The sequence below is a fragment of the Micropterus salmoides genome, unplaced genomic scaffold (genome assembly GCF_014851395.1).
Source record: "Micropterus salmoides isolate LMB-PRFRI ecotype aquatic unplaced genomic scaffold, ASM1485139v1 Ms_hic_scaffold_13, whole genome shotgun sequence".
Taxonomy (NCBI): Eukaryota; Metazoa; Chordata; class Actinopteri; order Centrarchiformes; family Centrarchidae; genus Micropterus; species Micropterus salmoides.
Window position 1 is genome coordinate 20,477,362 of NW_024040374.1, and position 25,695 is coordinate 20,503,056.

Below are 25,695 nucleotides of genomic sequence, written 5' to 3' on the forward strand. Positions count from 1 at the left end.
TTCACTCACACTACACTCCTCAGTCTCGGTTCCAGCCACTGCAGGCAGCTATTTCCAGCGAAAAAGCTCTAAAACTGTAACTGTATGCTACCTGCCCAGCACCAAACAGCAGACAAATTTAGAGACAATCTGGTGAGCTTTTTGCAGCTAAAGAGCCAAATATGTCCCTCTGGAGTCGATGAACAGCAAAACAGAGCAAAATGGAGAGTGAATATTGGACTTAAGTCAGCCAATCATCAGATGGACACAAGCACAGCCCCAAATGAATGCTAATGTTGCAACGTATATGCTGGATGTGCAAAGTGTTTTTATGTCTGTGTTGTGTTTAGAGCTTGTTTTCGCTGCCTCCAAGTGGCCAAAAAATTTGTTAGGTTTAAATAAGTCTTGCTTGATGTAGTTTAACTAAGCAGCATGGTGGACTGTTGATCCAACATTCCCAGTCATACTCATGTACTAGCATGTTCACTACGAGCATGTTTACCTTAGTATTAGTGGGGATACCAGGTAAGGTTGGGTATTATGTGAAAATGTTCTATACTAATATCGATACCTGAATTTTATTGATACCGTATTTGAGAAATATAAATATGTTTTTCCATAATACTTTTTTTTAATTGAACAAAAGAAAAGAACAAAAGTTCACAAATATGTTGTTGTCCAAACACAAGCAGCAGAAGAACTTTGACTTAGAATGGGATGTTATAAAAGTAATGTGTAGGTGTACCAGTACTTTTGTCCGTATAGTGTATTTGCCAGCTTTGTACTTGAATTGGTTGGTACCAAGAAAGTATTGAGGTTCTATAGCCAGCCCTAAAACCAGGTGTAGTGTTTTGCAAAAGACATACAAAACTAAGCTCAGTGCTACGTCCGTCCAATGATTTCTGGCTATGAAGACTCTTTAAAATATTTCATGTCAAATAAAAATCATTCTGGAAAAGAATGGTTGTATTTTCAGCCTTTTGAAGTAAAATAATATGCAGACAGGTAATCAGTGGTCTGGGATCATCTCTGTCTTCTCCGTGTGTCTAACACATTTATACGGTGGACTTTTCCTGGCAAACATCCATTCTGTATTGTGGAACAGAGCAATAAGGTTTGAAAGAGCATTGTTTCATGATTCGGGTTACATTTACCGGGCTGCCTGGAGTGGGTCTGTTTTTTTATATGGTGGTGACTATGATATGTGTGTGAGAGAGAGCATGTGCATTCAGTCAAAGCCTCATTGACCGACTGCCAGTCCATCCAGTGCTTTATGATGACAGTGTTTTTATTTGGTTGTTTATGTTTTCGTGTGCATGCACATGGACAGTCAAGGCCTAATTAAGAGATCTCTGATGATGTTAGTCATCTCCATCGTGACTCATGTGTCTCCTGGCCATCCTGATTGAATTACTCCTGACTTGAGGCAGGGAAACACTTGGCTTCAGCATCAGCGGGTCTTGAAACTTTCATACAGAAACAGAGCCAACAAGCAGTGAAAAAAAAAGAAAAGAAAGAAAAAAGTAAAACAAAAAAAGACTGAACAATCCAGAATTTGGTAAACAGAATGTATTGCTTGAAAACAGACCAGAGCTGAAAGACATCTTGCCTTCTGTTAATGGCTTTGAGTGAAGACAGCGTTGTTCCCGCGGTCCCCTGGTGATACTTGACTGTTTGCATTGCTCACTTTGCCTTTTCTCCACTTCTTTGTGTTTCTGCTGTGGCCCATGACAAGACAAATGCAGAGGAGATTAATGACACATCAACTGTGGGAGGGATATGTGAAAAGATGGTCCTTAAACTGAGGATAAGGCTCACAAAGTTTCCTTGTTTTCTCTTGTCTTTTGTTCGTCCATGTAACCTTTTTGACCATATTCCAAAACACTCCCTCCCTTTCTCTCTTCAACTGTTTACTCTCCCTCTCTATCTGTTGCTCATGTTGTAATATCTTTCTCGTTTGTTAGTCTTTTTTTCCTTTTTCATCTGTTCCCCAAATCCTTAGTTTTGCTAAATATTTCTCTCACTATTTTCACATTTAGTTCATTTTTGCCCCATATATCTTTTTCATCACTTCCAGTACCTTTTAATGTTTTCTCTCATATACATGGTGTTTGGGCGATTTTATTAATAATAGCTCATGGTGTGTGATAACATTGTCAATAACATCGTTAGGAGAAAATTGAATTTGAGAAATTGAGTTAGGGAAGTTGGAACAGGGGACACGTGGCGTGTGTGGGGATATCGGCTTACCCTTCACAAATATTTCCTCATACTCCAAGGCCCTCCCTTTGTTCACTTTCATCTCTCTCTTTCCTATTTTATTTATTATGTTTTTGGTCACATTCACAACGCCTTTACTTTTTATCAGATACTCAGGTTGGAATGATAAAAAATTATAATAATAAAAGCTTATTTATGTGGGGCTTGTGCCTGAGGAATTAAACATGATTGTTGATCCCCCCCAAAAAAGAAGATTTTAATTTATTTTGCTATGCATTTTCATCACCAAACAGGTAATTTGCAGATAAGAAGCATTCATTTGTTTTAAATGATTCCTTTTGCTTTTTGCATCTGAGGGTATGGATGGACATCTAACCTTAAATCAATGAAGATGCCTTTTGAATGAGAGAAAAATGAGCGAAACAGCTTCAAAATCTAAAGCAAGTCCAGTTGCCTTTGATTTAGCACTTCTAGATTAAATCACAGAGTATTGTTAATTAATGAATTACCAATTAAATAAATAAAATTACAAATTAATTAAATCAATATTCACAAAAGGATGAAATTAGAACAGCTGATGGTGAATTTAATTCTTGATTGAGAGTCAATGGTTACACTTTTACTGGCTGGATCTTCTGGACACATTAATTTGACTTAGTTTATTTTTCCAAATGGACACATTGCCATTTGGAATACAATTCTTCAATTACTCCAGCAATATTACTTGGCAGTAAATCTCTCTGCCGTTATTCTAACTGTCACTAGCTGGGCGATGCCAAAGAGCTCTCCATATATCACTAGATACTACAGTTTTGGCAGCCAACAATTATATCCTCAAGAGAATATTCATAATCTAATAGGATTTCAACATGTCACTGATGGCAAGAATCTCACTATAAACTGATTATTCTTCCAGGGCAAGTCAGTAGATCACTTGGTCGAATCTGCTTAGCCAGCTTTTAATGTGAGCGTGACATTGGGTCACTGCATCGTTAGCTTTAGTGACATTTCTCTTGCTCTCCTTTCAGTGAATGGTGCCTACTGCTCAGAGAAGGATGTAGACGCTGATCTAGGTGACGTTGAGGGCGCCCTGATGCGATGTGGGCAGAGCTTGCCACTGCTGGTAGGGGGTCATTTAGGGGGGCTTTATACCCAGAGCCTCAACTGCGACAGACCTACACCCGACCTCCTTCTGCACGATGGCCCTCACCAAGACGGCAGGTAAACTGTCACTATCATTGCGGTTTTAAAATGATTTTGTTCCTGTTTCAGTTTTGAATGTTTACTGTTGGGTATAGTATTACTAACAACATGCAGGTACAATGTGTTTTTCATTGTGTTTGCTATTGTGGATCAGATGCACACATATATTGCTGGAAAGCTTTACCCAGTATCATAAAACACACTGAAGGGGTCCAAAGTATAACATTTATGTTACACTAATGCAATTCTTCTGTTGTGCAATTGTTGACTACCACTGGTCAAGTCAGAAAGTATTTCCAGTGATGTTCTATGTTGTGGGGTTTGTTCTACTTCTTCACCCTCTATCCTCAGTCATCCGGCCAAAAGTACTTCTGGAAAGATATTCACTTCTCTCATATTGTGTCTCAATATTTTCACTACAGCCAAACAGGAAATGGTACTCCTGAATAGACGGAGGGGGGGGGGGGGGGTCAAGTCTTTATTAACAACAACAATGACAAAGTCTGCCAGTGGCTCTCTCCAAGCTAGCATTAGCTTTGTTTTTCCCCCCAGCGTGCTCAGTGGCAGGGACAAAGACGATTCCTTCATGAGACAGCCCAGAGAAAAGAGAGCTCTTCTCACATCACTCAGGGGCTTTGGACAAAATCCATAATGAGCCAACTGACAGGAATGATTATGTAGGAGATCATAGCAACGCATGGAGAAATCTGACCTGGGTTCCCCATTCAGCAGGGCAAAGATTCCCACCATAATACACAGTATTGTAAACGCTGACCCTTCATAGGCTGCAATTATGCCACCAAAACAGGTGACTCCCTTTTTATCCCCAATGTTGGGTTGGGTTTAACCCCTTTGTGTCATCAAAGCCTGTCAGATGGACACACTAGCCGGTGGCCTCTCAGTCTAAGTAGCCATCCACCCCCCCCTCCACCTCCATCTCTATTCTTAGTCATAAATGCCCATTCATATCCTCTCACTACCGGAAGATCCAATTTCATTTATTCATAAAAACACTTTGAATGATCACCAGTGGATACTACCTGGTGTCCGCCATCACCTTATGTCACTGAATCCTCAACATGGCTTACATGATGTTAATGTTTCTTCCATAAGGTCCCTTACGGTGAATGAAAGACTAAATTATTTTAGGTCAGTGGGACTCATTTAGGACGACATAATTTTAATATAAACTGAGAGAATGATTAGTGGAGGAGGGGTTAGCAGGAAGCTAAACTCTTACTGTGCTGCTGGTGGGAAGGATCAACCAGCCAGTATCTGTCATCAGCCTGTGAGCTAATAGCGCTCATATTCCTCTCTGGGTCTTTTTCCCCTTACAGATCCTCCTCTGCCTTCCAAAGGAACCTGCCGGGGGCCTCACCCGGCCTGGGCTGCGGCACTGCCAATGGGGGTCACTCCTCTCTCCCTTACCCAATCAAACAGGAGAATTCTATGGGCTACAAGATCTCCGGGGTCCATAGCACGTCTCAGGCCGGGTTTCAGAACTTTAGGGCCGGCCAAGTTTTAGGGTTGACAAGGGACGAAATAGTTGGAGCAACTAGCAACAACGGTAGTAGCGTATGCACAGTGAGCGGCATAGGTAGTGCTGTGTCAGGGGACGCAGTGCAACCGTTTAATAATGGAGATGGCTCCTCCCCGCTGGCTTTGTCCCCAGCTGGCTCCCGTCATTCAGCGCGGCTGCTCAGTGCTAGCAGTCTGAAGCGACGCTGCCTGTCCCTGGCTTCACAGTCCACTGCCGCTGCTGGCAGCGTTGCTGCCACAGGTTCCCCATCAGCTACTGGCGCTGCTTCCGAGGAGATCAATATCACCGCCATCATCTGCTCCTCCTCCCAGATGTCGATGGTTGCCTGCGTCAACGGGTTCCGCTCTAACCTCTCGCCCAGCCACGCCAGCAGTGCCGGCCTCTCCTCCTCTTCCTCCTCCTCTTCTACATCCTCACCCTCTAACTCTTGCCCACGGGAAACCGCCCAGAGGCCCCCACCTCACGGCAGCCCCCAGCAGGCCACGCTACAGGAGAGCTGTAAGCTATCGTCACCTGCTACCTGCCTGCTGTCCCTTTCCTCCTCCTCCTCCTCCTCCTCCTCTTCAGTGTCATCAGTGGAGCTGGAGCAGGGCCAGGGGCATAGCCAGGGGCTGTGTGAGGAGCAGGGCTCCATGCTGCACGGGAGTGGGGCTGGAGGAACCGCTGGGGGAAGTGTGGGGGGAGGAGAAGGAGGCTCGGACGGGTTGGGGCTACTGATGAGTGGGGCCCTGATGTCTGGGATGCTCCATACAGGTACTGAAACTGGGGCTCTCCTGGACAGGGGCCAAAGATCAGGGGCTGCCCTTAAGCAAGAGCCCCTGGATGATTTTTCTCCCAGTGAAGATGAACTCTTTCAGCACCACTATCATCATCACCACTTGAGTGATCGCGCCGGGCACCTTCGTCACCCTCACCCCTCTCGCCCTTCTATGCCTCCACCCTACTACCTGCACCAATACGTGGGGCACAGTCCTGGGGGTCTGCTGCACCACCAGAGCCAGCAAACAGTAGCACCACCCTCTTCCCTGGGACTCAAACCGACCTCTGGAGGCCCTCCTGGGTCTCACACAGCCCCAGAGCGGGAGGAGGTTGAAGGAGGAGCACTGGCCGATAAGCAGGTGTGTCGCTGGATTGACTGCAGTGCTGCGTACGAGCAGCAGGAGGAGCTTGTTAGGCACATTGAGAAGGTACACATCGACCAGCGCAAAGGCGAGGACTTCACCTGCTTCTGGGCTGGCTGCATTCGCCGCTACAAGCCCTTCAACGCCCGCTACAAGCTACTCATTCACATGAGAGTCCACTCCGGAGAGAAACCCAACAAGTGTATGGTGAGTCATCATAAGCCTGTAATATTATCCACCCAACATTGGCCTGACCCCAAAAAAATAGATGCCAGTACTCAGTTAGATATACACATACATCCAATATTGTTGAAAACCACCTCATAGTCAGCTGTCTTACTTTTACAAATTTTTGCTTCTTTTTGAAAGGATTAGTTTGTATTTATTAGTTTAATATGAGTCTAGTTTGTCCCATAATTGCAGCCATCTGTTAAAAAAATGCACAACACAAGCACACTTTTCATAGTAATACATTCCCTCAAGATTATTTTTCCCTCGTCGAAATACACGTCCATTGTGTCCAAAAACAAGACGGGACTTGCTTCACTGCTGATTACTTTTCAACAGAAACTTTTATTTTGTTTTGGTTGAGAAACACTTATGATTGTAATTCCTGTATTTTTAGTGGAACTTGTAAAAAAAAAAGACTACCTTGTCAGTATAAATAGATTTGTGGTTGTATTCTTTACAGGTAAGGCTCATATTCCACAAGTCAACACACTAATCAATGTCAAGCTGTCACTCCCCTGCGTCCCTTAGAAAATGGAAAAAGCCCTCCAACCTTAAGAATGATTTAGTCCAAATACACAATTAGTCCACAATTTGTGTAGGGCAAAGCCATGTTTATTTTCACAAGCACTCTGTTTTTTGAGAAGGGATTCAGATCATGAAAAGCCAACACATATGGTTAACATAACCAAACAATGCCTACACTTGATCCTTTTAAATGGGAGCTTTAAATGTTTAGCTGTCCCACAAGTATTAAGTGAATTGGCTCCATATCCAAGCCAAACATGAGGAGAAATGTAGTAGTCTGGAAAAGGGAGCCGCAGAGGGATAGCCGGTAACATTTGCTAGTCTTGCTCAATTCACGGCATCACCCAAAGCCCCTGTCACAAGTGGTGCTCTTCAAGTTCAGGAGCCCATCCAAATCCTAATTATTGAAAAATTGAGTCTGCAATATTGCTGCAGCACCTGTTTTATCTCAAGGGCTTTTTTTTAAAGACAAAAAGGTCTTCTATTTTTCTAAATAACAGTGGCTTGTAAAATTAGCTGAGGTGAGGGTCTGTTAATAGAAAGCTGTATTTTATGGCAGTTTTCTGTGGTGTTGGATAAGAAATTCATGTTGATTTTGACTGATTCTGATACTTCTTAGTGCACATCTGAGCCGAATGCTGATTAAAGCCAAAAAGACAAAAACTCAACTCTTGCTGCTGTTCTCCTTGCTTTGTGTCACTCCTGGGTATTAGTGTTTCTGCTTTTTTGGCTCAGCGTGAACTTAAAATTAAAATTAATTTGCTGCTTTGTAAGTTCCCCTGCTGTCTGCTTCAGGACTATGTTGTATTAAGGCTTTTTGTCTTTTTCTTTTGTGATTATTGTTGTTGCTCTATGGAACGCTGTGCGGGTCTGTCTTTAGTCCAGCGACGATAGAAGTCACATTTGGGTGACACACAGAAAATAGACACTGAGGGAATGTGTATAGGTTATAAGTGTATGCATGAATGTGTCACTGTTAAGGTGTATGTGTGTGTGTGTTTATGTGTGTTTTTGGAGATGTTTACCACATGTGAGCACTGAAACAATTCAGCTCAGTGTGGACGAGCCACTGGACTGTGTCTGCGGGCATAAGGCACTGTGAAGCTCACACACACAAAGTGTTCGCAGCCATGCAGTAATGTGAAAATGGGGATATTGTTTCCATTGACTCTCACAATAGGAAGTATTGATTCCGTGTACAGTACGTTGGTTTGTAACACTCCTGCGTTTCCGACACAACATAAACAGAAATGTGAAATGTTTTCAAGCTTGAATCAACACAACTAATCAGCAGGGATTGAATGTATGTTGATATGAGACTTCAGCAGATAAACTTGGAGGGCCAGAGAAAATAAACACGCTCTCTGTGTGTATTTGTAACTGTGTTTGTGTTTGTATGTAGTCTATACGGATTTAAGTAAGCACCGTGTACTTATAGGAAACCTAGCGTCTCCGTGTGTGTTTTCAAAGAGCGAGCATGCTCATGTATTTTAGTTGTGTCCTTCACAATTTTTTTTTTGTCTGAGCTTGTGTGCTTTTTGGCCGTTTGCACTGATGCCTCTTGTGTTTATCGTGCTCATGCAATAGACAAAAGCATTCAAGAATTTGAGCAATTCGTATAGAGGAAGCAGATGAGACATTCTGTTTTAGGACCAAATTCTCTAGAAAAACCAGAGCTAATCCTTTTTATTATGTTTCCAGTGGCAGATTCCAGCGAGTGCTCATGAAACAGGGCTCTCCTCACATCCAAACACAACACATCTCTTCTCGCTTTCTCTCTCTCTCTCTCTCTCTCTCTCTCTCTCTCGCTCTCTATCTATATCTATATATCTATCTATCCATATATATATATATCTTTTTACAGCTGCACAACATTTGCTCCATGCTGCATCTTGGCAGGAAAAAGTCATTATCACAACACACAAGTTGTAGCCCGACCCCTGCATGGGCCTGTCACAGTCTGTACCTGGCTAATATTTTACAAAAAATAAAAGTCACTTTCTTCCATATGTAGATGGCTGAGTTCGTGGCTGTTAAAAAGTTCTGCTACCTTTTTAGAAAATATGTTTGGTTTCCTCTCCCCACCAATTAAAGCCGGCCCTGGGCTGTTGTGTAGGGCAGGCAAGCACTGAAGGATACACGGGCGAAAAGGAAACAACATAATCTCTCTGCAATATCCTGTTGTGTTTCATGCCTAATTCACTTGTTGTTTTAGTTTATTACATTTTTTTCCCTGTGTCTGCATAAATATTAAAAATATATCCACCAAGAGTAGCCCTGACATGGACCCAGACTTTGATATTGTTCTGTTTTGTCAGAGGCCGGGCCAGCGGATTTGAAGTGTCTGAAGACAGGACTGTGAGCTATGAAAGTCAGAAAATATCCTCCTAAACCGTGGAAGCTCTAAAGGACAGAGCGTTTACATAGAAGAGGGACTTCAGGCAGGAGAACAGCCCTGTGCACTTTATTTGGTTTCTTTGACATATCATTTTGGATACTATTCAAAACAACAGTATGCTTTAAATGTCATTAGAGGAGGTTATGTTGCCGTGGGATGAAGGATTCAGTCAGTGGTTCAAGGCATGAAACATGATTCAGTGGTTTTGCTACGCTACTGTCTTTACATGCGGGATTTTGTAGCAAGTAGGAATCTTTTGGAAAGATGCAGCACTTTTAACAACAGAAATTCTAACAAAATCACAGGTATTATTGTTATTAAGGCTGCATGGAGACATTATTAAGGCTTCATTTAAAATGAAATTTTTGCTCATGACTGAAAAGGCATGCTTGTTAAGTCTCATGTAAGTAAAGTAAGATGATCCTTATTGTGATTTTTATCTCGTTAAGTAAGTAGATGAACATGTTTTCATTGCAGCATTGCTATGGTAATGTACAGTATCATTTTGTTTGTTAATATTTGAGTGAAGTTCCTATGTTTCCCCCCCTGCGTTCATACCATTAAGGTGACGTAACTGACAAATAATTTAAAAACAAAAGAAAATTCCTCCATAAAAGGGTACATTCACATACTTTAGTGTTACTCAAAGGCGAGACAGTGAGCCACCCACCCATTTCACTGTGATAAAACACAGCCAGCATTAGCTGCTTAATGGGATCCTGTCCAAACACACACACATGTGCACGCAAACAGACAAACACCAAAACACACACACTCACTGATGCACTCAGTCAAACCACTTGTTGAAGGAAAGTTAGATGTTGAAACCTGCTGGAAAAAGTATAGATCATGGAATTTCCTCTTTTTTCACTGGTGTGAATTAGCAAACATATATATTTAGATTTAATAGACTGATTTTTGGAGGAGAGTGGCAAAATCCCTCAGCAGCAGATGTTGAGACATAGAGCGCAGGATGGCATGCGTTTTCAGGGGTAAATGGAGTCTTTTGTGAGCAATCAGCTCAGACGCAGGAGATGAAACAAGGAGTGCCATTAGCTAATTAAAACTGAGGTTCAGCACATGACCCGACTTTTCCTCTGAATGCCACCTGAAACCAGAGCTGTCTGGGCACTGGGTGCGGGCAACGAGTGATGTTGATATTAATGTGTTTGTACCCATATGAGCCTCTGACACTCTGGCCTGTCTGGACAGTTTAAAGGCCACAATCTCTTTGAGTCCATTTTCTGAACTTATCTTAGGATGTATGGACCTTGGTTTGCTTTCAGAAGATCCTAAAGATCACTTAGAGAGGCTCAGACAGATATATATAACTGGAGCTACGAAAACCTTTCTCAGCCTTTAAAGTAGCATGTCATTCCTTAACTGATAAAAACAGTAAAAATCTCCACAATTGCAGTCACAGTGTTTTGCACCCAACAGCAACAACATGCAGACATTCAAAATGACCCGAGGAACTCAAGCATGCGTGGAAACCAAATTACCAACACAAAATACCATGGATCAGCAAGGCCAACTGGTTCCTCAGGCTGTACACACACACACACACACACACACACACACACACACACACACACACACTGGAAGAATCCTGTATATGGCTCATTTAAAGTAATCAGGGTCAATAGGCGAGAAAAGGCATTGATTCAGCATGTCAGAAGTCACGGTATGCTTCGGAAACAGAGCTCCTAAAGTCAATTAATTTGGCACAAATGCAAAGACCTAATCAGGCTCAAATAAAGGACCTGGAGATCAACTTATAGCACTTTATCTGAAGGTCCTGTGCGTCTGTTAGCCATTAAAGACATTTCAGAATTAATGGTGTCAGTCATTCCCCAGGCAAATGAGTTCATCAGGTAGCTAGATAGTCTAATTTCTTTCTGCAAACCTATAATCCCATGCAGTGGTTATCCTCCTGTCTTCCTGTCAGGTCTAATGTGCCGCTTGGCAGTCCCGTCGTCATGCTAATAGTAACACAACACTGTCCACATGTGATATTCGTATGATGAAACTGCTGGCAGAGGTGCTCTGCGACTGATGTTTTGGCATAGGAATGAAAGCCCTGGATAGATGGATCTTTCTTGTTTTCCTAGTTGAGCGGGCCAGGCCAACTTCTTGTCAGGCCGAAAAATGTTTTCCAGTCAATCTTTTGCAGTAATGTAGCCCAGTACTCTCTAGCACACCCCACCCCACCTCCCTCTCTTTTTCTCTCCCACTATCTATCATGTAGATCTGACTTTGCACTGCTTTGATACACTCAAGGCCTATTGCACCTCAACACACACCTCAGTGTCGCGTCTGTATCTTTTTGTTTAGCCAGACACTGTAACACTCTTAACTTAATTGACAATTAATTATCATTTAATAAATATTAAACCTGTGGGGTGTTTTATGTTGAATAGATTTTATAGTCCAAATAAATGTTGTGAAATAATTAAAGTCTAATTTAAATATGATTACAATTAAATGAAAGAAAATAAAAACTTCTTTATTACATATGCTTTCAAGTGTTTGACTATTCAGTATGCACTGAATGTTAGCGTGGTGCAAACATGTAGTTTTGTTCTTCTTTATTTAAATTTTATTTTTTAAATTTAAGTCCTTAAAAGTCTTACATTTGTTAAAGCTTTTGTTGCTCTCTCTTTCTCAGTCTGTACATATCACTTCAGCGTGTCAACTGTTGTGTCCTAATTCCATACTAATTTTAACAGGTTTTCAGTACGTTTTCATAAATGATAAAAAAAATATTATTTCCTGTCAGTACAAATTGGTAAAGTATGTTCATTTCATGCATAGTAACTTTTTGCTCAAGACATGCCAACTTGTGCCAAAAAGAGTCACAATGTGGCATGTCTAAAGCTGCTGGTGGAGAGGTTCTGCAGCTGGATAATCATCATAAATCACAATTTGCTACAACAATGTCAGCATGATAACTTTTAGCCCAGTACATGTAACAGAGATCAAGCCACCTAATGACAAACTGTCTCAGGCAGAGCTAAAGGAAGACACTTATGCACATTACACACATTATTAGCACCCATGTTAGGAAGCAGGAGGAACTCTTTTCACTTATGCGCTGGGTGATCAACTCTTATTAACTCCTGGTTGTATTTGAGTGATTGTTGCTTTTAGAAATACAGCTAAGAATAAATATTGGTTTAACATGCAAACTATAAGCATTCTGAAAGAAGTGGACACTGCTACAACGAACACAATCTACGAAAAGGTCAAACAGCTACAGCTACCTTGCTTTTAGCCTCATCACCAGGTATCAAAGCATGAAGAATTTACTACATGTTATACACTCTAATTGCATTTGTCTGGTATGCAATATTTTGAGTTTCCACATTTCCTCAGCATTTAATCACGCTCTGGTATCGGAAACCTGAAGACCCAGGGCTGCGACTGGTTATACGTTGCACAGAGATTGTGTCATAATTGTGTCCCATTCAAAACCTTAATCGGTTTAACTTCTCTACTGAGCCAGATCAGTTTACTAATACATTGGATAGATGAAGCTGGGGTGTGTGTTCAGGGCCGCCGTCATGTTCAGGGGGGCTGTTGTAGGGATGTGAACCCGGGTCATGCAGTACAGAGAGGGAGGATGGATGGGGAGCCGTGGGATCTCTTTCTTAGGTCGTGGGCCTTTTTTAGACTTGCTTTTCGACTCTAAACTAGAGAGAGCAAAATGTGTCCTGGTTGTTAGTGCTCAATAGTAGTGCTTTTTTGCTGTATACCGTCATGGATCATGTGCATTGTGGAGGCGTACTTAACTGTTTCTTTGCTACAGTCAAACAGATAATTATAGCCAAAGTATGTTTGTGGCATTTTACTGGGCAAAGACATAAGAGATCCTTTCTGCTCTGAGGCAAGCATCCTCTCCCACTCCTCACATTCACACACTGGCCTCGTTTTGTGCCCAGGCACACTTTGTGCCACAGCAGCCACTCCGCAAACATACCCACCAAACATGGTCAGTTTGTAGTAGTGTGTGCTGTGTGTGTCAAACAGAGGTAAATCTCTTAGCACATGCAGATGTTTGTTTTTGTTGTTTTGCTGACTTGTCTGTGTGGCAAAGGGCACTGCGTAGAACCGAGTCCAGAGCAACATCTACCCCCAACCGCCACCATACAAGCAAACAAGAAGGACATTTATACACAGTGGGACCACTTCTGCCTCAGGGCCACTCCACAAATCCAGGACGACAGTATCCCTCCACCCAGCCAGACCCACACTGCACCACAGCAGACTAGGCTAGACCTGCAGCTAATATATATGAGAAACTGAGTTGCTACCGTGCAAAATAAACACTAAGAGAAGTATGGATAAATTATGTAGCGAAAGACGTGTTTACATTAAGGGTGTCAAGTTTAAATTATGCGCTGTGGTGTTCTGTGGTTAGTGTGCCGGGTTTAATTTGAATGTTTGAGTAAAGAAGTGAAGGCTGAAAGAAACAGAGCCAGACAGGCAATTCAGCTCAACTGATGTCATCCCCAAAAACGACATTTTTGCCCAGAATTCATCATAAGGCATTATGCATGACAAATGATTTGGTATGCACTGAATGTGGACCTGAATGCATTTTTGAGGCATTAGCAGAGCCGTTGCACACACACACAACTCGAGTGTTTGTTACAAGTCGACCAAGCTCTCCAAGCTGAGTCTTGTGTGTGTTTACACTGTCAAGACCTTCTCAAATGCATACGAGAGAGTGGAGAGAGTGAAGATTGATCCAAATGGAAAGGTCCAATCGTAACTGAGGCATGGATTGTTGCGTTAAATGGCATGTATATGAAAACAGTGAGCCTTTACCAAAACCACATCTACTGTAATGATTTATAATGGGGGGAACAAAACTATTTTGCAGCAGAGGGACATATAAGGACACAATACACAGAATGATCCAATATCTTATTACCCTATTTTATGATTGTGTGACCTAACAAAATTGGCACTACAGAGACTCTGATATTTAAGCTTGGATTTACCTCTCCCCCGTAGAGTTTACACCCCAATGATCTTTAACTGTCTCCAGAAAGAAGCCCTCTCTCTTTCTGTTCACCTCTAAAAACATCTGTTTCACATTCAGTCTGTTCAGCTTTGGAATTGGTTTAACATCGATGTAAAAAGGTTTATGCCGGGTTTAGAACCAGATTGGTTTAGTTATTCGGGCAGAATTACAGTAGAAGTAAGAAGCCTTTAAGTCGGATCACATCCTTTTGTTTCCCTCTGTTCTTCCAGCTTCTCATAACAGGGATCTTTCATACTGTGTCACGAAGCAGCTGCCATTTAGATCACGCCACATCCTTGTCAGGGGCAAAACAAACAAACATCAGGATCACCAGTATGCCAAGCTCATCTTGAAAGGCATACAGCCAAGGCATTTAGATCAGGTCATGCATAATTTGAAGTAGAGCCAGGAAATACATATTGTGTATGGGAAAAATGGTGTATTGTAATGCAGTTGCACTCTAACTGGCAAAGTGTGTGAGGCCAGCGAGTAGTACCAGGCTGGGACTCACATTACGGCTAACATAAACATATGTCTGATGAGAAATCTGAAGGAAATGTTCCATAAATATGATAACGTTTACTGAAGAATACCAGTGGATACCTCATGATTCTTGCCGTTGGCGGGTTGCTTGAGTCCAATCGTAATTGCACAGGAATGGGGAGTGGCTTTGTGCTCAAATAAATGTGTTTTCCTATCGGACAGTGGGCGCAGACATGTTAGTGTGGATTGAATATGAATAGAGAACTATACGCTGAAATGCGGTGAATTGATTTATTGAAATGTGAATGAGCAGTGATGTGCTAGCTGAGAACGCCTGAGCCATGATTGGACGTGACACACTGAATGTCTAGCGCAGTGTGATATATTGCAACCAGCCGTATCCACATAACTGGAAACTGAAGCCTGAAACCCACAGAGAGCAGAAAAGAACACAACCTTGGCATGCTGAGGAGTGAACAAATCTAGGGGCACCGTGGCATCCCGGTTGCACCACATTTCTCGGGCAGCTGTTTTTTTTATCCAGAAGGCTTTGTGGTCTGGTCCCCCTCCAGCCCCTCCAGAGGGTTGCATAAACGCACTCTCTCCCCCCTACACCCTGCTTGAGTCCTTGGGCTGGTGTTGATCACAATGCTATGTTGACCTATTGTTTAATTTTGCTGGCATGTTTTCTGTCTGAATACTATAGTGCTTCTGGCATCAAGGTATTTGCCTTGGCATCTCCCTGGACGTCTGCAGTGTTTATTTGTTGTCACGTCAGAGTTATAGAGTCGCCCAGTGTATGCTACAGTAGGCGTGAGCCTTTAGACAGCTGTGTCAACTCTTTGCCTTGTGTGGACAACGGATGGTTTGCTATAAAGGGAGAAGGGCTTTTCTTTACCTAACAAGTCTCTGTGATACAGGAATACTGTGACCTCAAATGTGGTAGTCCTTATATCAGATTGTCACACAAGAATTTGAAACCAGTAGGATCGCTCATAAAATGCATCCACATCTGAAATTATCTGAAATCATAAACTGGCAATAAAAGCATTCCCTCATTTAATTTGAAATAAAAGTGTGGTGTTGAGGATGTACATTAGCATGAAATATTCTCTGACCACAACAAGAATATATACTTTACAAAAATACACTCTAAAATACTTTCACACTGTTAGAAATCAACTACTGGCAATTTACTTCGGCTTTCTGGTTTGATGCTGGGGTTTAGCGGTGGAGTTTTTTTAAATTTTCTTTCTAAAGCATGACTGGTTAGTGTCAGGAGTTGTCAGAGCGAGGGCATCTTTCCAGACCTGTGGCAATGTCCGAAGATGCCAATTTCTCCATTTCCAGCAGCCTCAATAGACCAAAATGAAATGCAATCACAACACATGTTTCATTTTGGGCGAGTAATGTGACCCATTTTCTTTTTGTTTGGACAGTTTTCACTCTGAGGAAATTAAGGAAATTACAGGGGAAGTAGACAAGAAAGGTTAGAGTAAAAAGAGACCAAAAAAAGATTTCTTGCGATTTAGAGTTGACAGCAAGTAAAGCAACATAATTTTTACTTTTAGAGTAAAAGAAGAATAGCTGTGGAGGAGAAAGTTAAACAAATGCTTTGATAAAAAAAGTTACTATGCTAGACAGACTGAGGGGCGAAGTCGCAGAGGAGAAGATGATGGATGATGTGGATAATCAAATAAAAAGATCACTTCAGGGCATAGGCCAATCATCACATTGGATTGTGCAGTATTTGTCTAATAGTTGAACAAAAGAGCAAGTAAGTGGATCAATTAAACATAACCTTATTGTCATTACTGGCCGATGCTAAATTGGTGTCAATCATCCCCCAACAGCACCGATATAAAATGGAGCCTGTTGAGGGATGTAACACCCCATTGTAGGGATGGAGCAAGAGGAGCTGTTTGGCAGAAGGGGGTAAAATAGAGTAGAGAGAGACAGAGAGAGAAAGCGAGAGTGAGAATAGAGGCAGGTGTGAGTGAAAGGTGCTGGACAGATTGAAGCACGGGTGTCAGAGGACGCCATAGCTCATGGGCCCGTCAAACAGGATCCTGCATAGACTGCCAGTAACATCAGTCCAGGCGCCGGCTCGGAACACAGATCATGTTTAGGATTTTCATTGCGTAACCCTCAGTCTGTCTTTTTCATGGCGGGTTCGGATTTCATGAATGGGTTTATAATTAATGCCTTGATGGTTACTAATAGCTGTGGCTCTGGACGCTTTGTATTGCACTCTAATTAGCCATTATAAATGGTTGGGATTCGGAGTGAGAATAAACACACTGTTGCGGGACAAAGTGGGATGGCTCTTTTAGAAGCCTCACTGAATGAGAGGTCATAGGATCAAACACTTCCTCACTAAAGTGAACATGCGAAATCCCATCATATCCAATGGTTATGATATTCAAATGTACAATAAATCCTTCTCATCTTCCAATCTTACTGTTTTAAAAACAAAATCAAGTACATGTTGGCCTCATGTTTAAATAAACGCTCTAATAACTCTTTTCTTTAAAACTCATGACAGATATCTCACAATGTCAGACCTATTAACATTTCCACAGCACTTTCAACACGTCTAAAATGGATATTGTCACATTCACAAAAAGCACAGGATAAAATGAGAAAGACAGATATTAAATGTGTGTCTTTTTTCTCTTTTTAATAACACTGTAGTACATTTGTCATGCAGTAATCATTTCCTCTCCTCACAGAATTAGTTGTTTGGTCTATAAAATGTCCCAAAATGGTAAAAAATGACGATGTGTTTCCCAAAGCCCAGGATGATGTCATCACATGTCTTCTTTTGTCCAATACAAAGATATTCAGTTCACTGTTAAACAGGACTAAGGAAACCAGAAAATATTCACATTTAACAAGCTGGAGTCAGAGAGTTTTCACTTTTTCTTCTCTAAAGAAATTACTTTAACCTATTGGTTTCCAAAGTCTGAGACTGGTCCTTCCCTCAGACAAAGCTTGGAAAAAGGCCCCCCCTCACCCCAACTTAGTGTACTTGTTTAGTTTTGCATACTTCCTGGATGCATATGGGATCATGATTATGTTATTTAATCAACAATCAACAATTGAGGCAACATAGCCTAATACAGTATTGTTAATGGTTGACATAACTTGAGACTACACCAAATATGAAAAAATAGGAATGCGCGAAAAGAAAATTCTTGGCCGAAGCAGAATATAATAAATACATTAATTTTGGCTTTTTTCTTTACCATTGCATAAATTAAATAGTCAAAATGTGCTTTTTACTCAGTGTTTCCCACAGGATTTGGAGAGACTGCATTGTCTGAGGCCCTACAGGGTCCTGTAAAGTAAATTACATTTGTCCGTTTACTTTTAATGGACACATGTAATATGTTTTATACTTTCTAATCCAATTAATCTTAGTCCTGTATAGACACCTTATTTTGAAAACCGGACGTTGTCACAGGTGTATTCTAGCACTAAATTCATCAAGTCTGACCCAATTGATAAATAATATTGTATGTGGTCTCATATCGCTTAACATGAAGACTTCACAGCCTCTCTTCAGGTAGGAATCTCATACTGCAACACTTGTCTTTGTAAAGAGAGAAACTGACAGGATAAAGTTGCTAACCTGCGTGTCAGGTTGTACTAGTCCGTTTCAGGGGATTTACCATAAAGGGTTGAATATGTGTGCACTCAAGATTTAGGTGCGGCTAGCTTCTAGCCTTCTCAGAAATGATCGAGTGACAGAAAAGCTTAAAGCGGGTCAGACCGTTTGTTGCCTTTACTAAGAAGTCAGCCACAGATGGAGTTGATGTGCAAACGGCGATTTTTGTGTCTTTCTCAGACACATAAAAATGCTTCCACACTGCCGACATATCAACGTAATTGTTTGGCAAAATCTCTCCGGTCTTTGGACGTATTAGGCCAAACACCGAAAGTGCTTTTTTTTTGCTATTTTCGGCCGATTGATGTCGGTGGCTGAGCATTCGGTGCATCCCTAATAAAAATATGTCTGTACTAAGGCATTTATTCGTTTCTGACTCTAGGAAAGTAGGAAAAACAGTAAAATTCCCCAAAACGTCTGTATCTCTCAACTCTCTCTTAAACCAAATCACACACATTCAGGCTATTCTATGTGATCTTCTTTTGATCATTAATGTAATAAATAATGTAATGTTTTTTCACTTCCTTCACTGAGCCTCAGCTGAAACTGTCCACCCTGGGAGGCCTGCTTCCCACTTTAAAAAACCTCTGCTCTAACTGATTAATTAATCGTCAAAGTAGTTGCAAATTAATTTAATAATTGGCAACTAATCAATTAATCGTTGCAGCTTTAGTCCAGCACTGTCCTCTGTCACTGAGAAGCATTGATATGGATGTGATCAGATATGTGATCCAGTGTTTGAGGTAGAGTCTGTTTCAAAGAGAGCTGTACAACTGACCCGTGTTCATACTATACTATACTATATAATAAGCTGGGGCAACAGAAGAATCAAGCTGGAAGCTGGTTTGGTTCTCCGCTGACGCTGCATGATAACACGTGAGAAATATCCCTTTCCCTGTCAGTCTGCTTCATCTCTTTTGAGAACGTGACCCTGTTTTCCTTTTTCCCTCAACATTGTGAACCTGTAAACCCCAGGCTGCCTGGTTTAAGAGGAAATCACATCTTAGCTCTCTAATCTGATGCAGGGCTGCAGAGCTGGTAGACATTTGAATGAAGGCCTCTGAATCACAGCAGGTTAAGTGCTTCCATGAAGCCTCACTGTGTTGTTGAGCAGCCAGGCTCACACTGTGCCAGGACTCCACCGCAGGAACAGGGGTTCAGATCCATCACTACACTTCCTCCTCAATCTCCAGCTAACCGTCAGAGAGAGGAACAAAACAGCTGGGCCAGCTCATTATGTGAGCAGCCTCATTTAGTCATCATAGGAACGCTTCCTGTTGTACCATCCACATAGTTTTTAATCTGGCCCCCAAACTATTCAAGCATGAGGCCAAAATGGCTGTTAAGAACAATTTCTTTAGTCATTTACATGACTACTTCCTCCCACCAATTTATCGGCTGAGCTCTTGCTCTGCTCGCTTGTTCACTCGCATCTGGACAACACTCCCTCGCTTTTAGTCATTTGCTGTGTGTACTCATATCTTAGCACTCATAAATCAAGGCAATCCAAAAAATTTGGCAAAATATTAGGCAAAGTGCAGGCGATGGAGGAGAAAAGATGCTTCAGGGAAAAACAAAGCAAGCGTGTGTGAATTAATTTCTCTCCTCCTCTGAGGATAAGGAGAAAAGAAATCTGGTATCTTCGATTCAAATTAAAGCCCTGCTCGCAGACAGATGAGGCTGGCTGCTAAAATGGTCCTGCTTCGCAGTGGAAATGATATGTGTAAACTATGTAATGCGAATGTTTTAGCCAAGCTGTGTTTAATTTTCTATCCTGACGAAGCGCATGAGAAACCTGCCTCTCCTTAGCTGTCTCGTTGAATCATATGGATATAATTTCATCCATTTACGTTTTTTCTGCTCTTTGCTGTGGTTGCCACAGGGCATTTGGAAGCAGGCAGATTAAATGCACATGTTCCTCCCATCCGCAGCCGGGGCACTCTGCTCCACAGCCTCCCCTCTGAACAGATCCTGAAGTGTTGGTGGTTTTCCTCGTTGGTCAGGCCAGAGAAAGACACCTTGTGATAAACCAACTCATTCCCCCAAACTCCCTTTTTTCATACTTATAAAGTTATACAGGCTGCTTTTGAGCGTTTGCACTTTATAACATGTTTTATTTGGCAGTGTTTGTGCCACCAAAACTCTTTGCCCTTTATCGTGTCTGTCAGTCTTGGCTGTAAAGGAGCCTGGATGTATTAGGTAAAAATGATCACAGCGGTGAACCGGTGGAGGCTTTCAGGCTCTGAGGACCTTTTTCTTTTATGGGGGGCCCGCTGAACATGAGTAATGGTGAATTTCATGCTAGTGAGCAGGAGAACAGTTGAATCCCATCACCCCATCATTAGTCAGAGGCCTCATCTACAATTACTGCCCAGGGCCAGAGAGATATATTGGTGCTGAAGGAGATTCCATCGCATCTGAAGCAACCGCAGGAAAGCTTGATCGTCGGGAGAGAAAATCCTGTAGTTTATTCTCTGGGAAAGAAATGACTCCTGTAGGTGATGGTGATGACCTTGGGTGCAAGGACTGGAGTCCGATATTGTTTTTCCAAAGAGAGGAACCTCACCTCAGCCTTACCTCTGATTCTCTCATCTCTCCGCATTTCTCTTCTTGTGTCAGTCATTAAATCTTTTAATCAGATTTCTGTCCTACATGTCACCAGCCATATTTCCTCCCCACACTCCTCCATAACGGCTGGTTTGTTTCCACCATGCGGCGCTACTGCAGGTTGCTAATGAGCCGCCGAATGTTAGGAGGGCCGCACACTGCTGCCTTTTAGCTCCGACAACTGTTTGGCCTTTTCACTGCCAGTCAGGAGTCATTTCCCATGAAGGTCTCAGCCATGCCGCACCTCCACTCGCCTGCATGCTGGGCCCATAATCTGTCTGTTGTGATCAGCTGCCCGTCCACCCTTTCAACCCGCTCTCGCCCCCTTCAGCCATGTCAAGACCCTGCTGTCATCCTGAATGTTTACTGAGCTACTGCCCCCCCCCCCCCCTCAAGAGAGAAATGCTGTCAAACGGAGCTCAAATCCCTCCACGCTGCCAGTGCCACTCCCCTCGTGTGGTGATCTGACGGTTTACCTTAGACGGAGGTTTCAGAGAGGAAAACTAAACATGTTTAAAGCAATTAATGTGATTAGGGCTGTCTAAACTGTTTTCACAGATAATATCAAAGGTAAAATCAATCCTGTGTCAGAGACCTCAGCCACCACAACTCTCTGTTTATACCACTTTAACCTGTGTGTTCATTACTCTCTAAACAGTTTATATTTTAGGCAACTCCTCATGGACGACACAGGGAACCTACTGATTTTTTAACATGCATATATTATTGTGAGAGGCTTTTATATCATCATTATGTTTTAGGTCAATATAGTGGGAACACTCTCACGTGTATCAATAACAGGCACAATCCTGGAGTTAAATGTCTCTGCCTGCCCCAAATATCCAAACCTAAGTAGTTTTTAACAATCCATGAACTCTCTGAAAGAAGTCATTTTAACCACCAGATTGGCCATGTTAAAGCATCTTACTGTAGCATAAAATTTTTCATGCAGGGTTCTGGGTAATGTCCATGCCTAGAGGTGGCAGTGCCTATTGGTTTCCCAGCAGGCAGGAAAACCTCATACATACCGTCTCCCTGCTAGTCCAGCTCCCAGAGTAATAATACGCTCTACACGATTAACACGGTTTCCTCCACGGAGCCGTAACTATAATTTAGCCTCAAATTTGTATTGCGGAAAAGAAAGCAATGAAAGAGTGATTATTCCCTTATACATAAATACACACATTTGGCACGTCAATAATAGGCATGTTTGTTTTCCAAACTCAAACGCTTGGCGCCATGTTTCAGCAGTCAGCATGGACCGTGTCTGTCATGACTGGTGTGGCAGTGTGGATGTGCCTCTGCGCTGAGATTTTTATTAAACTTTCCCACCCTGGCCGCGTCTCTCGTTTCCATCCGAAACATTTGATTGGCATGACTTTAGAAAAATATGTTTCCGTATTACAACACTGTGCGATGTGAACTCTTAAAGAAATTTTCCATGGTTGTAATGCTGAAGCCTGGACATGTGTGCATGTGCGTGTGTGTGTGTGTGTGTTGATAATTTTTTTATTTATACGACATTCCAGTCCACTGCCTCATTGTGACTTTTGTGTTGCTCTCGTCAAGTAGTCATTCATGTTGTCATCCATTCTCCTGATTATGTCTCAGCTTTAGCCACACCACGGAGTACACAGGTCCAAATATAGCTGATTTGATGGGCATTAACTGAGCAATTGAAATGCTCAGTTATATTCTTAGTCTAGTTTTTTTTTCATAAGGTATTTTTTAATTTAGATACTTCTAATTTTAGACTAATTAATTTAGGCTTTCTTAGATGGCTTAAATGCTGATGCTTTTACTGATTTACTGATGTTTCTCAGGTACCCAGATCTACATGTTTTGGTGCTTGCCCAGTGTTGTTTTCAGAAAAACCGACCTCAGAAGCTCAGTTTAAATTGTTACTTTGCAGCTTATTGTCTAATCAAAAAAAGACAACAAGTGTCTAATCACGTTGAAAGGATGCTTTTGTTTCCACACTCATTGGCTCAAAGGTCTTACAAACTTCATGAGGAGCTGTGCGTTGTGGAGCCATAATCGGTCAGATTAAGACTCTCTTACTGAGCCACAAAGGCACATACACCCACAAATCAGCCACTGGTCACCCAACACGGCTCTACCATGACTGGCTTAGGTTTCGCCTATATTAAATGGAGCCTCAGTGAATAAAAGGCCCTGCCTGTGCTGTGTGAGTGAATGAAGGAGACCAGGGATGAGTACTGAGCCTAGATGAAGCTGAAGGGCCATTAGAAGAATGGTGTCTCCTTAGCTGTAACCCGACCTGTTGTCAGCAGGCTTCACTAAAGGTCAGCGTACAATGGACAGTAGAGACCGCAGGGCCTTCGCAGTAGTTCGTCCATGCAGTTGTATTTGCACTGAGGTCAGCTTAGCCCTTAACCAAGAAATTGGTTTATGGTGAGATTTACTTTAGTTTAAAGCAAGAGTAGTTGCACTATGTTTTTAGCAGACCGAATGCCTCCCTGGCTCTGTTTCTCACAGGTTTGCGCCTCATATTTAGGTACTTGACATAGGATGAATAAAGACTCCTTTTTAAATTTATAAAAGAATATTAAAAATATATTAAATACTGTGTATTATTTTTATGATTTTTCTGTGATCATAGCATGTTTCTATGTGTCTTTTTTGATACTACAACCTAGGGGCGCCAAAGTCAAAGATTTTCAAATGATACTCATGTAAGGTGTTTCCACCACAAGAACTTTCCAAGAACATTTTAGGAAGAACCAGAGACTGAATAAGATAGCTCCAGGTGTAAAAAAATGTTGAGGGTTTTTTCAATGTTTCTTGATGTTTGTTAATGTTAAAAACAATGTTAAATGGTAATGGAATTATTTATTCATTTACATATTTATACAGCACTTTTCTGGTCTCCTGACTACTCAAATCTCCTTGCAACACTTCACATTCACCCATTCATTCATACACAGACATGCAAGGTGTCACTCATCAGAAGTGATACAGTGCTTCCTCTCCAAAGTGCTCACAATGATATTACTAAGCACACCGCATTTTGGGGTTCAGAATCTTGGCCAAGGACAAGGACTAGTGTCAGGAATCGAACCCGCTCTACCACCTGAGCCACAGCCGCCCAAAGTTAGGCTTTGTGTCAGCTTCTGACATATTTAAAAAAGGAAATCCAAATTGAAATCATTAAATTATCATTAAACTTCAAGCAGATCTTTGTTCAGTCATTACATCAAACTCAAACATCAGAATTACACCACAGCAAGCACAAAGAACAACGGGATGATGTGTCTGAAAATTGTGTTTCAGACATTGCCATCATTCTTAATCCGTCATCTGTCTAATTTGTCTAATCTTTGTGGTCAGACATGGCACCTACTACTGTTCCTGGAGCGACCTGCTTTTCCATCTTCACCTTTTGTCGCTCTTATGCCCCCCTCTGTTTATGTATCAGCCATGCAAACCCTGCATCTAAAGTCCTCATACAGACAAATGACTGTACAGAAGAAGGATGCCAACATGAGCTCCTCATCTACTCCTATTGTACCGTGTGACAGTTAAGTCTCAGTGTATTGATGTCAAGGTGCTGCTGAATACCTAAATGAGATTAACTTTATGTAGAATTAAATAACACTGCTTCCCATATTACTGCACACCCATACTCTTTGTGACTCTTTACACAGCAGGTCCTGTAGGGGGTCTCAACATGGACAGCCTCATAAACCAATCAGCTGTGTTTTCTGCTTAAGAGCAGGAGTGGATATGCGAGAACCCTCATGAATCATTCACGTGTTAACAAATCTGTGGTGTTCATTGGCTGAGTGGTTTGGATCAAATGGGCCAAGCTGGGTCGGATATGAGCTTGTTTACTGTCACTGTCACTTGTCAGTCTAGTGCACTATACACAGCAGAACACTTATCTCATGCGATGCATTACAGCCCATTAACCGCCGCTGTACGGCACACTCCAGTTTCCCCTGCAATTTAGATGCAGCTACAGCCTTGAGGCAGGTGTACTGTCACGCATGCCGCTGTCTTTCAAGTGGACAGGGTTTTCAACAAAGGTCCTCGGATTGGCCGCGTAATTCAAGAGCCATGGAAAAAAAGTGCTCGCGATTATACCACCCATGCTCTTAAACGTCGCTCACTTTTCCGTAGCTGGTGAATATGTGGTATAGAGTGAACTCCTCCAGCTGTGTGACTGATCAAGGGACTGGGGGAAAGAGTGGGACAGCTTCTTTCTGAGTCACAGATGCACACGTATACAGAGCCCACATTGTACCAGAATTTGCCAACTTTACACTGATTGATTTCTTTTTTCTGTGTGTGTGTCTGCCTCTCCATGTATATGTGTGTGTGTGTGTGTGTGTGTGTGTGTGCCTTCATGTGGCCGTTTGTTTATTTCCTTGTGTGGTCCTGTGTGTGTACCTGCCTATGTGTGGTTGTCTCTGTGCATGCATTCCTGTGTGTGTGTGTGTGTGTGTGTGTGTGTGTGTGTGTGTGCTGTCTTCCCTCCTCCACAGTTCGAGGGCTGTAACAAAGCGTTTTCGCGTCTGGAGAACCTGAAGATCCACCTGAGGAGCCACACAGGAGAGAAGCCATACCTGTGCCAGCACCCCGGCTGCCAGAAAGCATTCAGCAACTCCAGCGACCGCGCCAAGCATCAGCGCACTCACCTGGACACGGTTAGAAACTAAGTCGCTG

At 42.2% G+C, this 25,695-nt stretch overlaps 1 protein-coding gene across 3 annotated transcripts in view; it reads left to right on the forward strand.

The window, feature by feature from the left end:
* Window positions 1-25,695, forward strand: part of LOC119900836 (zinc finger protein GLIS1) — a 70,660-nt gene that overhangs the window by 23,853 nt on the left and 21,112 nt on the right. For all 3 annotated transcript variants that reach the window (XM_038716107.1, XM_038716106.1, XM_038716108.1), the window contains 3 exons: window positions 3,228-3,420; window positions 4,740-6,270; window positions 25,515-25,676. In XM_038716107.1, the coding sequence (XP_038572035.1) occupies window positions 3,228-3,420; window positions 4,740-6,270; window positions 25,515-25,676 (1,886 nt within the window). The remainder of the gene's footprint in view (window positions 1-3,227; window positions 3,421-4,739; window positions 6,271-25,514; window positions 25,677-25,695) is intronic.